We start from the raw sequence: 13,493 nt of genomic DNA on the forward strand, positions 1-13,493 counted from the left end.
GCTGCGTGTGGGTGCCGTCCAACCCACCCTGGGGAAGAACAGAGCTGGGGCTGCCTGCACCTGGGCATCCCGGTGGTCAGGCTGTGAGGCGGGTGGAGGGATAAGGATCATCTCTGAGGTTAGGCTGCTCCCTGTGTCTCATCTGTTCTGTATCCTTCTCCCTGCCTTGGCCAACAGCTCTGCTCTACAAGCCCATTGACCGTGTCACCAGGAGCACCCTGGTCCTCCATGTAAGTGTCAGCCCCTGAGTGGCCTACAGAGCGGGGTTAGGAGTTCACTAGGAGACAGAGCCTGGGGTTGGGCGGGCACTGGAGTCCGTGAGAACTGCCCCCTCAGGGAGCTGGGCAGAGGGGCCCTGGGCCCTGAGCTCTGACCACCCCTCCCAGGTCTTGGTAACCATGCCAGGGGGACCCCAGGGCCTCGATATAGCTAGGCCACAAAGCTCGAGGTTTGGCTCATGCTGCCCTGGGGGAAGGCGCTTCCTGCCTCCCCACCCTCGCCTCATGGTCTCCAGGGTGCTTGGAGCAGCTGTGGGGATGCGTAGAGGGGTGTCTCTCCCAGCTGCTTGGGGAGATAAGACCCCCCCCCCCCCGCTTCTTCCACCAGGGGGAGGAGTAATGACTTGATAGTAATAAAGGGGCACCACTGCCCTCACCCCGCCTCTCGGCCCCTCATTTTGAGTTCAGATTTCACAGGCATGACCAGATCAGAGCGTGGGTCCCTTAGGGCCCTGCCTTGGAATTCCTCTGGTGAAGATTGAGTCCCCACTGTCTTCTCACTGAGCCCCAGAACGGCTGCCTCCAACTCACCACCCCGCCTCTTCCCAGGACCTGCTGAAGCACACGCCTGTGGACCATCCAGACTACCCGCTGCTCCAGGATGCCCTCCGCATCTCCCAGAACTTCCTGTCCAGCATCAATGAGGACATTGACCCCCGCCGGACTGCGGTCACCACTCCTAAGGGGGAGGTGAGCCCAGGACCCAGCCCCGCTTCTCGCCCAGGCTAAGAAGGGCACAGCAAGCCACATCACCCATCCCTGCTGTCTTGCCCTGTCTTTGGGGCCTCTCCAACCTTCATGTCCCATGCCCTGCCAAGAAAAGGTCTTCAGGTCCTGGGAGCTTTATGTTAAATGTCCCATTGATCGTCATATAATTCACTGAGGCCTAGAGAGTCTCTGCAGATCTGGTACAAGGTCTCTTGGCCATACTTATTAGAGCCAGATTCTCTAGCCGGGGTTATCTGTCTGCAAGCCTCATGCACTGTCCCCCAGTCCAGGGGCTGTGGCTATGGCATTATTGAATGGAAACCCCCCACTTTAGGCAGTATGAGGCCCTCAGGGTCCCTGGAAGATAATGGCTCAGACTGAGGGAGCCGGGGAATCTGAGAGCAGGAGCTCTGAGCTGCGGGTTCTCAGCCTGCATGAGCAGGTGGGGCAGGAGCTCGGCAGTGAGCCCAGCAGTAAGAAAGGCTGGAACGGGAGGGGCTAAGGCTGCCAGGTTGCTGGAACATCCCATGTGCAGATGTGATACAGCAGCTCCAGTTCCTTGGGGGCCCTTGTTGGTGGAAGGGCAGGGGTACCCCCGAGAGGGGAAAGGGATTTGAAGAATTGCTGGGACAATTACTCACATGGGTCAGCAGCCTGGCCTTATGCAGGGCTTCCTGTCCAGGAAAGGTCATTTAGGGCCTTTAGAAGTGAAGACGGGCTGGGTTTATGCTCCTTTATTACATGTATGAGACTCCAGTGTCTCCTGGGGAGAGAAATAATAGGGATGGGGTGTGGAGCATGACTGATGGGGCACAGAGAGCTGTCCCCGTGTGCGACTCCCAGCCCTGGTTGGCAAGCCCTGGAGTGTCATTGGTTTGTCTGACTCGAGGTTATCTGAAAGATCTCTGAAGGGTTTAGAGCACTGTCAGTTTCAGATCGTGTTCACTGGAGACTTGACCGTGCTCACCTACATTTTACAGCATACGTAGGTCACAAGGTCTCTAATACACATGGGAAGGGTTGGCATGGATTGCAACAGCCCCTGAGAAGCCCATGGGCTGTGCGGGTGTCAGTGCAGAAACTGGGCTCTTACCCATCCAGAGCCCAGGTTAGACATGCCTGCAGGGTCCTCCAGGAGTGCTCCAGCCCCACCAAAGGTAGCCTGGGTCTCCCATCCACCTGAGAGTAGCTGTAGAATCCACTCAGAGGCAGCCAAAACAGACTGAGAAGGCCTGTGGGTCAAGGTTGAACCGAAACAAGATCAAGTTCTTAGGCAGGATTGGGGGAGGGGGAGATGCCCCAGTGCTGGCGGGGGTGGGGGTGTTCATGCCCCACTGTGGAGGAGCCAGGTCATCCTGGACTAGGGTATATCCAGGTGAGAGCTGATGACTGCTGCAGGAAAGTGTAAAGCTGCCATTTAAAAAAAAAAAAAAAAAAAAAAGATTTTCTTTATTTATTTGTTGGGGAGAGAGAGAGAGAAAGCATGAGCAGTGGGGAGAGGGAGAAGCAAGCTCCCTGCTGAGCCGGGAGCCTGATGTGGGGCTCAATCCCAGGACCCTGGGATCATGACCTGAGTCGAAGGCAGACGCCTAACAGACTGAGCCACCCAGGTACCCATAAATCTACCATTTTCTAAAAAAAATCCATTTATTGATCACATATTATGTGCCTGCTGTTGGGCCCTTTACCATAGACCATCTTGATGAATTCAACGGTACAGGGCAACCATCATTATCCCCATTTTACAGATGGTAAGACTGAGACTCAGAGAGGGAACTTGCCCAGTGTTAAACCAGAAGGCCCAGGTCTGTGTGACCTTAAACACCAGGTGCCGTGTCCCCTCCCCATGGCCCCTCCCAGCAGGATGGTGCCCCCAGTGCTGGCTGGACCCTGGGCTGACCGCCCCCTGAGCAGGTGGGGGTGGGTGTGCCATCTCCCTCAGACGCGGCAGCTGGTGAAGGACGGCTTCCTGGTGGAAGTGTCAGAGAGCTCCCGGAAGCTGCGGCACGTCTTCCTCTTTACAGATGTCCTACTGTGTGCCAAGCTCAAGAAGACATCCGCAGGGTGAGTCCAGGGGGCGGGGTGGGAAGGAGCTAGACTCTGCCCCCTGAGGAGCCCTCCCAGCCCCGGGATTTATTTTCTCCTTTAAAAAAATCGATTAATTAATTTTATTTTACTACATATTCTTTTTCTAAAAATAAATTGTGTTTTTAATTATAAAGATAATATAACCAAATTACAGGGGAAAAACCCATCACCCACCCGAACATAAGCATCGGTCTCCTGCTGCTATATTTCCTTCCAGTTTTTTTAAACGTTCTTGTGTTTTTTCATGTACTTGTAATCAGAATGAATGCCCAATTTTGGTCTCTGCTTTTTCCATTTCACGTCATAAGCATTTTCCCAGTCTCTGCCTAATCTTCATAATCACCCTTTTACTTGCCTGCCTGATGTTACAAGTGGATATGCCATAATTTACTTAAGCACTCTCCTTTTATTAGACATCTCTACATTTTTGCTAACTATGATCCCGTGAATATTCATTAAGTCTGCTGTCATTACTGAGTGCTTATGCCATTCCAGGTGCCATGACAAATGCTTTGACTCTATTATTTCCAGTCTTCCCCAGAACTCTCACAGAGGAGAGAAAAGACTTAGAACTAAGTTATATCCGTTGCCCAAGGTTGCACACTAGAGGTAGAAAAGATGGGATCTGAGCCTAAGTCAGATCTGAGAGCTGCTTTCCACCCCCGTGTCTTAGACACTGCCTCCTAGTCCGGGGGGACAAGCCTTAAGCTCACCTCAGCACTAGGGGCCCAGAGTGAGGGGAGCAAACCCACGTCCTGGGGGAGGTGAGGGAAGGAGAGTTTAGTATGTGCTTCAGTAAAGAGGGTGACTTCCTGGAACTAGATGAGATCATTCTAGAGCACAGGTGGCAGTCATAATGAGCAAACACACCTGTGCCTTTAGTCCTTTGCCGGTGACACACATTACTAATGAACCACGACACTACTTCCCATTGGACATGGATGTGGCTTTATAATCTTCCACCCACTACTCCCATGTGACCTCTATCGATCAGGGATGGCATTAAACATAACGTGTATTCCATCTCCAGCCCAAAGGGCAATGACTATGAGCTAAGTATAGATAGGCCAGGGGGAGGGAAGAGCGTGGGATGGGGATTAGGAAAGCATTAGAGGTTTGGGATGTTTAAAAACATCAGTCCGATCGGGCCTGAAGATTGACAAGGCCAAGGTCCAGAGCCCTCACTGCTGCCTGACCAGAGCCCCTGACTGTCATTTCTCCACATGGGGGTTTCCTGATCAGACTCCTCAAGGACACGGATCATTCTTGCCTGAGACAGGTTCTTAGCAAATCCCTCTCGGGTGTTTTTCTGGTCCTAGCAGTTAAGGCTTGAAGAGCCATGTTCCCGCTTGCTCACGTCTCTCTCTGGCTTGTTTGCAGGAAGCACCAGCAATATGACTGCAAATGGTACATCCCCCTGGCCGACCTAGTGTTTCCATCCCCTGAAGAGTCTGAGGCCAGCCCCCAGGTGCATCCCTTCCCAGACCACGAGCTGGAGGACATGAAAATGAAGATCTCTGCCCTCAAGAGTGAAATCCAGAAGGAGGTGAGCAGGGCCTGGTATCTGAGCTGAGAGAGTGGGGAGGGGAGGCCCTTTTCCTCCGGGCCCTTTGGACTGGGTGTGGCAGGGTGGCAGAAGGAGGGGAGGTTGTAAGGCTTGAGAGTCTGATAAGGGAGATGGGATGCAGCAGTAAGATGCCTCAAGTACCAGCTCAGGGAAAGACTGTGGTGGTGGCACATTAGCACAGAGCAGATGGAAGGAGGGCCAAAAAGTTAGTGCTCAGAATTTAGTGGGGCTAGTGATGGGGAGCTTCCTACTGTATGTCAAGTACCATAGAAAAGGAAAGCAAGAGAAGAAGGCCTTCCTGAGGAAAAGAAGGATGGGTGTAAGAGGAGCTTGAGGGGCACCTGGGTGGCTCAGTGGGTTAAGCCGATGCCTTCGGCTCAGGTCATGATCTCAGGGTCCTGGGATCAAGTCCCGCGTCGGGCTCTCTGCTCAGCGGGGAGCCTGCTTCCCTCTCTCTCTCTCTCTGCCTGCCTCTCTGCCTACTTGTGATCTATCTCTGTCAAATAAATAAATAAAATCTTTAAAAAAAAAAAAAAAAGAAGGAGCTTGAGGAGCCTCTCAGAAACTGACAGATCAAGTAGGCAAATAAGTAAGGGGAGAGGGGCTTTGAATAACACGGTTAACATATTCCTGCTTGATCTGAAAATGCACAGAAGCCTGTGCCCATACCCAACATTTGTACACATCTGTCATGTATTGAGGCCACAGCAGAAGGAAATCAGAAATTTAAAAAACAAGTTTTTGGTAATTTTTTTTTTAAGTAAGCTCTACCAAACATGGGGCTTAAACTCACAACCCTGAGATCAAGAGTCACATGCTTTACTGACTGAGCCAGCAGGTGGCCCTAAAAAAATTTGATAGCATGCTGGTTATATTCACAGGCCACACTGTAACGATATCAGAAATGAACAACTAGAATCTACTTAAAGTATATGCCTAGAAAATTAAAACTTGCAAGGTAAAGAGGAAATCCTAATGGAAACTGCAGACTATTTAGAACTGCATGAAAAATGAGAGTACATGTATCAAAACCCATAGGTGTGGCCAAAGCACTCTTTAGAGGAAAATGTATAGCCTTAAATTCACATATTTGAAAACAGTGGCTAGAGGAAAGTCCCCTTTCCCTCAGGAGGGGGCTTCCCCATGCATGTCATAAAGGGCAGGGAGAAGCTTGGTTTGTTGGCCTGTTTTCCCTTTGCCACCTGTCAGCTCAGCGTAGGCCACACCTCGCCGGAAGCTTTCCCTGCTGTGTACCCACTGTGTCTGGAAAGATCCTGGGGTCTGCCTCTTTATTTTGCGTTATTGGTCCTGAATTGTAATTGCACAGGCCACCTTCTCTTTTCCCCCATATGAATTTGAACTCTGGCAACAGTGCTGTTTTCTCCAGTTCTATGTCTCTAGGACTCAGCACATAGTAGGTGCTTTGTAAACAGTTGTTGAGGAATCTGTGCCTAGATGGCTTCTAAGAAGGCTTTCAGCTTAGGGGCACCTGGGTGGCTCAGTTGGGTTAGGCCTCTGCCTTTGGCTCAGGTCATGGTCTCAGGGTCCTGGGATCAGGCCCTATATCAGGCTCTCAGTGGGGAGCCTGCTTCCCCCTCTCTGCCTGCCTCTCTGTCTACTTGTGATCTCTCTCTCTCTGTCAAATAATTAAATAAAATCTTAAAAAAAATAAATAAAAAAAGCCTTTCAGCTTAGACATCCCTCTTTGAAGAAGAGGAAAACCACAGTAATGACCCCAGGGATGTTTGGGGTATGGGTTGACCAAGGACTGAGGATCTCCCTGGGGGCACATCAGCCCAGAGAGGGGCACAGGTGTCCTCTTCCTGACTGGCCTTGACCTCCCTCTCCTCTCCCCACTGCCTCAGTGGAGCCTGTCTCCCCACCTGGCACTGCCCCCCAGCCCCACCCCAGGGCATCCTCCCTGCCTGTTTCTCCCGTCCCTTTGCTGGTGGACTTTGTCCCCTCCTTCCCGCCCCAGGTGCGCAGACATGGCCTCTTCTGCTCAGTCAGACTCACACTTCCTGAGCTCCACTAGCTGCTCCCTGCAAGGGTGTGCCAGACACCTCATGGAGTCTGTGTCTTGCCGGTGACTGACCTCAGCATGTGACATAATGTGAGGAGAGTGACCGGGGAGGCGCATTGTTGTTCTCTGAGTCACAGAAGCAGTGATTGATTCTTTCAATAATACTTTCTTAAAACTGATTTTTGTTCTCATCACCAACCTAACGCTGGCTTGTTATCACAAGAAATAGAATACTGAAGCCTACAGGCTGTAACAGATTATCACCCACCCCCCACTGTTAACAGTTTGAGGTGTATTCTTCTAGAGTCTTTTATACTTATACTGGTTTGTCTTTTTTTTTTTAATGAGACGAGACTCTATGTGCCTTTTTTGTCACTTAAGCTTTTCCCTGAATGGTGCTCTGTAGAGCTCTCCAGATCTGTCAGATTCTTTTTAACAGCTGTAGCCTATTCTATCGCTTGGCTGCGCAATGATGTAGGAGATATTTAGATTGCTTCTGGTTCTTTCCTCTTAACAGGCAAGACTGGTAAACCTGACTGCGCTCCTATTTCTCTCTGGTACCTTCTCTGCAAAAGTGGGATGGCTGGGGCTGAGGGCTTGCTCTAGTTGCCAGATTTACCTCTGGAAAGGTTGCCTCCAATTATATTCCCCACCCCACACCCCCAGCAATGAGAGAGTTACTCTTCCCCCACCTTGTCACAACAAAGGGCTGTGAGCACTTGTTACTGTTTTGCAAGTCTGGTGGGTTAAAAAAAAAAAAAAAAAAGCAGCAGAGATTAATTCTAATCAAGGACCTTGAAGCTGGCGTTGGAACTGAAACTTGAAGGGTATTAACAGTTACTAAAAGGGAAGGGATCCTTCACAACATATAAGCCTGAAAAACTGGGGAAGGCAACATGGGCTGAGACTTAAGGGGTTATTCCAGAACAAGGCATGGTGTGGTATGGCTGAGGTGGAAGGGTCAGGGCGAGGCGTGGTAGGAGCCTCGGCTAGACACAGAGGACAGCCCCAGCCTTGGGAGGCCCCGTGCGCCAGGCCAGCTGTTAGGGCCTTCTGCTGAACGGTGTCTGAGGTTTTGAAGCGGGGTACCCAGGATCTGATTTATAGAAGTGACTGAGTGATGACACTATTAGGCTGATGGCACTGAGAGAAGATGGGTAGGAGAATATTGGCTTGATGAATGGAGGCAGGAACTCAGGACTGGTTGGTTTGTATATGGAAGGTATGTGCACGTTTACCAGCTTAAGGGTCAGCTTGCCCTGGGAAGGTAGCTTTCTCCCTGGACAGCTGGGCTCCCCTAAGATGTCAGAGCATCATAAAATACAAAAATAAAAAAAATAAAAGACATAATGAATGCACAAGGAAATGCTTTGCTTCGAGCTGCCGAGGGAGGAGGGGCGTGTGTGAGGGAAACCATCTGTGCCCTCCGGCCCCCACAGAAAGCCAACAAAGGACAGAGCCGGGCCATCGAGCGCCTGAAGAAGAAGATGTTTGAGAATGAGTTCCTGCTGCTGCTTAACTCCCCAACCATCCCGTTTCGGATCCACAATCGTAATGGAAAGGTCAGAAAGGAGTGGGGACGGGACAGAGGTGGCCCCTTTTCTTGGTCCCGGGGCTGTCGGTTCTCTAGGGCTCCTGCCCATGACTTGTGAGACTCCCGGACTCAGGCCTAGTTCCCAAGGATGCTGCCCCAGCTCCTACCCCGTTCTGCCTCCGCCGGCTGGTGTGCAGCCAGTGCCCCCTGCTGGCCATCACCGGCACTGCCACTCCTGTGGCTGGGCTTCCAGGAAAGGAGGCTCGCTTCCCAGCTCCCACCTTCACCAAGCCTCAGGGTGCATGGGCAGGAGGGAGCCAGGAATGCGCTTGGCCACATGGTCACCCCACTGAATTTTCTTCTCCTCTCTTCAGAGCTACCTGTTCCTACTGTCCTCAGACTATGAGAGGTCAGAGTGGAGAGAAGCCATTCAGAAGCTACAGAAGAAGGGTAAAGTTGCGTTCCTCCTCTAGGCTGCTCTGAGGGTGTCCATGGCAAGGGTGGCCTTCTGTGTTTTCACACACTTTCATATCCTCAGTCTCCTCTGGGGCTGTCTGTAAGGGGCCAGAGTGGGTGGCACTTACTGAGGCCCAAAGAATTGAAGTGATTTGCTTAACAGCACAGAATAAATTAGCGATAGGACTGGGCCCAGAGCCCAGGCTTGTCTGTCTCTCTCTCTCTTGCTCTCGCTGTTGCACACACGTAGTTGTGAGCCACCTGTGACTGTCCCTATGTCCCTACAAATCTTACCCTCCCTTCTGGGGACCAACTCTGCCCCTGGAGCTAAGCTGTTTTCCTGCAGTAGCCCCCAGAGAAGAGCAGCGGGTCCTGGTGGATCTGACGACGTTGTCCTTTCTCGGCTCCTCCTGCAGATCTCCAAGCCTTTGTCCTGAGCTCCGTGGAGCTCCAGGTGCTCACGGGATCCTGTTTCAAACTTAGAACTGTACACAACATTCCCGTCACCAGCAATAAAGACGGTAAGATCGAGAACCCAAGGTTGTCTGATCAGCAGGTCCAAGCTCCCAGGGCATTGCTGGAACCTTCCATAAGGACCTAGCCAGACACGTGGTTGTAACAACCCAGTTTCCAGGCACACAGAGAGCTCAAACAGGGGTTGTTCTCTACTGAGTTTCCAGATGGTCCCAACTGCTCCCCGGCCCCCTCTGGCTTGAGAGAAGGATCTGGCACCCTTGTGCACTGGAATCGTGTTGTTATATGTTCCTGAGGTAGTCAGATGATGGAAGCGAAAGACCGAAGCATGGGGCCTGGTGGTGGTGGAGGGGAAAAGGGTAGGTGGATTAGCATATGACAAGGCCAGAAGTTTCCAGGGGCAGATCTTGGAATGCCAAGCAAAGGAGTTTGTTCAAGCTGAGGGACCAATGGGAGGTTTTTTTGAGCGAGGGAGAGCCATGATCAGGGCTGGTCCAGAATGGGTAGAATCTGGCTACCCCATGGATACTGGGGAGGGGTTTTTAAGGCAGGCTCTCCTCCCCATATGGGTTTAATCTGCCTCCTGTCCCAAAAGGGGGCAGACGTATATTGGTTAACTTTCACTTTGAAAGGCTGCACTGAGGAGGACAGCCAGGGAGGAGATAAGCAGTTTTCAGAGGGGGAGGAAAAGTGCCCCTGGCCCAGCAGGGAAGATGGGGATTGGCCTTCCAGGCTGAGTGGAGGGAGAAGGGGTACCAGTTTAAATTCCAGGAAGCAGTGGGCTCTGGAAACTTCTTCCTCCAGCCACCAGGTGGTGCTGCGAGACCAGGGCTCAGATGGTATCTCACACCCTTTTGGCCTTCCCGGGAGCCTGGGGTGAGAAGGGGGGCTGAAGCCGGCCTCTTGCCAACCCTACCCAGGTGGTTCCTCTCTTACAGATGATGAGTCTCCCGGACTTTATGGCTTCCTCCATGTCATCGTCCACTCTGCCAAGGGGTTCAAGCAGTCAGCCAGTAAGTGCCCCTGACCCTTAGCCCTAGGAAGAGCAGAGGCCATGGTTCATCCTTTCACAGGAAGTCCCTGTGGATCCATTGAAGGGGCCTCCCATGGCTCATCAAGTCTGCCTTGCTCTCCCCAGGTGGGGCCCTGACATGTGGGTGGGCATTTCCCCAACAGTCAGGAACCAGCTCCTCTTGGCAGGAGGGTCGTTCCTGCCTTGTGTCTCCAAGGTCTGCTCTTCCCCAAACCCTCCCCAGCTCCTGGGTGTCTGAAATCCTGGACCCTAACCCCACATCTGCCCCTGTCAAGCTGTGGGACCTCAGGCAAATCTCTTAACCTCTCGGAACCTCAGCTTCTTTCTCCTAGAGATGCCTGAGTGCCCTGCTGTGCCAGCACCCTGCCACACGCATCCCTTTTCCTGCCTTCTTTATCACCATCACCCACATCCTTGCAGTTTTTAGCGTTTGGAAAGATAGGGTTACACTTATCTAGTTTCCCCCCCATAGGAATTTTTCTTCCCATTTGCCAGATGAGAAAACGGAGTTACAGATAAAGGGTCTGAACCTCACAGAGGATCAGAAACCCAGGGATCCTGACTCCTCTCTTCCCCACCTGCCCCTTCCCTCTCCCTCCTCTTTGTCTCTGGAAGGCGAGGTCTGCCCTGGGCCCACCTGTCCAGCACCATGCAGATAGCCATTTGACAAGCATTTCCTATGACGTTCATGGGGGTCCCTTACTGCTGGGTGCCTGGGTACCTTACTAGGTGCTGGAGAAAGCTCAAAGGTGGCCAGGGTGTAGGTGATGCCTTGGCCTGTTCCAGAGCCTTTTCAAGTGCATTTCTGCTCTGATGCCCTTGACATCACTCCGAGGTCCCTAATACTCCATTTACCGAAGCCCAGACCCTTTGATTTAGAGCAGTGTTTCTCATTATGGCCAGGACCACAGAGCTCACCACTCAGGCCATGCTGCTCTTACATGCGAGGCAGCCTCCTGGACCCTACCCAGACACATGGAATCCCTTTCTAGGGGGCACTGCCCAGGAATAGTCCTGATTGGTAAAGTTCTAGAAGGTTGTTCCACACACCTGAGTCTGTGGCCCAGCATGCCCAGATGCCTTACCCTCTCTCTTTGCTCTCTGTTGGCTGGAATGGGCCTCAGGGAGCAGGGCCATGGAGGTGGCATGGCCTCCTCTCCCAGAGCAGGTCTTCTCCCTCCAAACTGGGTCAGGGGTTAGACATGAGGTGAGCTGCTACAGAAATCTCTCCTGACCTCCAGATCATCCTCCCCACCTCCCTCCACCAGCCTCCGGCACCGCACATGTGTTCACTCTGACTCAGCAGGTTCAGGCCCCATGAATCTTCAGCTGTGGCTCTCTGTCCCAATGCGTTCATTACATCTGCACAGTCAGGCCTGGGGTGTAGGCACCATTGTTAGTCCTGCTTTGCACATGAAAGCACTAAGGCAGAGAGGTTCAGTGATTTGTGCAGAGCTGGGATTTGAACCCAGACAGTCAGACTCAAAGCCCTCCTTCTAGCTCACGAACTATCCCCTAACCCCTGACAGTGCTCACTCACATGAAAGTCAATAAATGGGGATGGCACTCTCGCCCTCCATCTCTCTACCTGCTCTCTGACCTGGCAGAGGCTAGGGTGCTCAAGGCCTCTGGTGTTGTTCGCCTGTTAATCTGTGCCCACCTCGCAGCATGCCCTGATATGCAGCTCTGTCTGGTCCCCGTCCTACCCGGCCAGAGACAACTCAGGGGCAGCTCCATCCTCTCTCCCTTCTGAGGAAAGCCCTTGAATGGGGCCTTGAGGGTCATGGATGTCCACCCTCTGACCTCTGCCCCTCGATTCCCACTGCAGAGCATTGGCTTGGATAGCCCCAAGGCCCTTCCCATGCGCCATTCCATTGGGATGCAACTGTGGTCACTCCCGTGGATGGGGACAGTTGTCAGGGTCTGAACCCCACAGGGAGGGTGTGGATTTGCAGAGTGCCTGGGGTGGCCCCCCAGTGCTGTGTCCCCGTCAGCTGGGTCTCACTGGGGGCTTCTGCCTGTGTGAGGTTGAAACGGTGAGGGGAGACAGGCAGAAAAGAGAACTTGAGTTAAAGTCAAGTGCTGTGAAGAAAACAAGCTAGGATTTGGGGGCATTTTTGATTGTCGCCATGAGTGGGGGTTACTCCAGATTTCCAGCACCCAAAGGTCAGACGCCCTCCATAGACTTCTGCCTCAAATACCAGGTGCCCTGTTGAGGAACCTGGGGTTGGTGGGTGAAGGGAAGCCAGCCCAGCCAGTGAAGACTTTGGCCTGAGGCTTCAGTGGTGACGAGGCAACCGAGCAAGGACCAGGGACGGAGGGACTGCGGAGGCCAGTGTAGCTGGAGGGCAGAGAAGTGGGAAGGAATCAGAACCCCTAGGGCTGGGGGAAGGGGAACACAGAGGGTGTCCTGCAGGGAGGTTGGGGGGACAGAGGCAGTTATCCACCTTGCCCTCCCGAGGTCCTGAGCCTTGGGCCTCACTCGGTATGTCTCTGCCCATCCCTGCTGCAGACCTGTACTGTACCCTGGAGGTGGATTCCTTTGGCTATTTCGTCAGCAAAGCCAAAACCAGGGTGTTCCGGGACACGACAGAGCCCAAGTGGGATGAGGTGAGTGGAGGCGGCTGGCGTCCCCGCAGGGACCCCTGAGCTTGTCACCAAGCATGCCCACCCCACTCCCTGTGCTCCCTCACTGTTGACGGGGGATGGCCGAGCCTGCTGCCTGGGTGACTTCCGTCTCCCTAACCTCTCTGCCCTCCACTTCCTGCTCAATTAGCTTCTGATACTATGTTTATGGCTAGATGTGGGGTTTTCAGCTCTGGCCCAGACTCTACTACGCCAGCAATTCAAAGCCTTCTGGAGCTGTAGCAAGGGAGGAAGTTTCCTGCATGCCTTCTGACGTGCTCCTCTTGGGCCCTGGGCACCCCCTCTCACCCTTGCCAAGTTGGGGCCCATACTCGCCAGGAAGCTGCGTGTGTCAGCCTTGGAGATTCAGGGTCGTCGTACCATCTTTCCCCAGGAGTTTGAGATTGAGCTGGAGGGCTCCCAGTCCCTGAGGATCCTGTGCTACGAAAAGTGCTATGACAAGACCAAGGTCAACAAGGACAACAACGAGATCGTGGACAAGATCATGGGCAAAGGGCAGATCCAGGTGAGGGCCATGGCACCAAGGCAGGCCTCTGGGAGCTGCCAGGAGGTGGTATTACTGGGAAGGAGTCCTTCTCACCTGCCTTCTTGGTGAAGGTGCCTGGCCTTTTGTGACTTGGGTTCAAAACTGGTTTGAGACAAGTTCCTCAAGGTGGTGGTTCTCTCCTGCTAGAGTTGATGTTGGG

General features: G+C 52.9%; 1 protein-coding gene across 5 annotated transcripts in view; it reads left to right on the top strand.

The window, feature by feature from the left end:
- Positions 1-13,493, top strand: part of ABR (ABR activator of RhoGEF and GTPase) — a 179,336-nt gene that overhangs the window by 126,034 nt on the left and 39,809 nt on the right. For all 5 annotated transcript variants that reach the window (XM_047707797.1, XM_047707796.1, XM_047707795.1 and 2 more), the window contains 10 exons: positions 178-230; positions 828-968; positions 2,929-3,050; positions 4,455-4,620; positions 8,104-8,226; positions 8,573-8,648; positions 9,071-9,175; positions 10,067-10,141; positions 12,674-12,771; positions 13,181-13,312. In XM_047707797.1, the coding sequence (XP_047563753.1) occupies positions 178-230; positions 828-968; positions 2,929-3,050; positions 4,455-4,620; positions 8,104-8,226; positions 8,573-8,648; positions 9,071-9,175; positions 10,067-10,141; positions 12,674-12,771; positions 13,181-13,312 (1,091 nt within the window). The remainder of the gene's footprint in view (positions 1-177; positions 231-827; positions 969-2,928; positions 3,051-4,454; positions 4,621-8,103; positions 8,227-8,572; positions 8,649-9,070; positions 9,176-10,066; positions 10,142-12,673; positions 12,772-13,180; positions 13,313-13,493) is intronic.

This window comes from Lutra lutra, chromosome 16 (assembly GCF_902655055.1).
Source record: "Lutra lutra chromosome 16, mLutLut1.2, whole genome shotgun sequence".
NCBI lineage: Eukaryota > Metazoa > Chordata > Mammalia > Carnivora > Mustelidae > Lutra > Lutra lutra.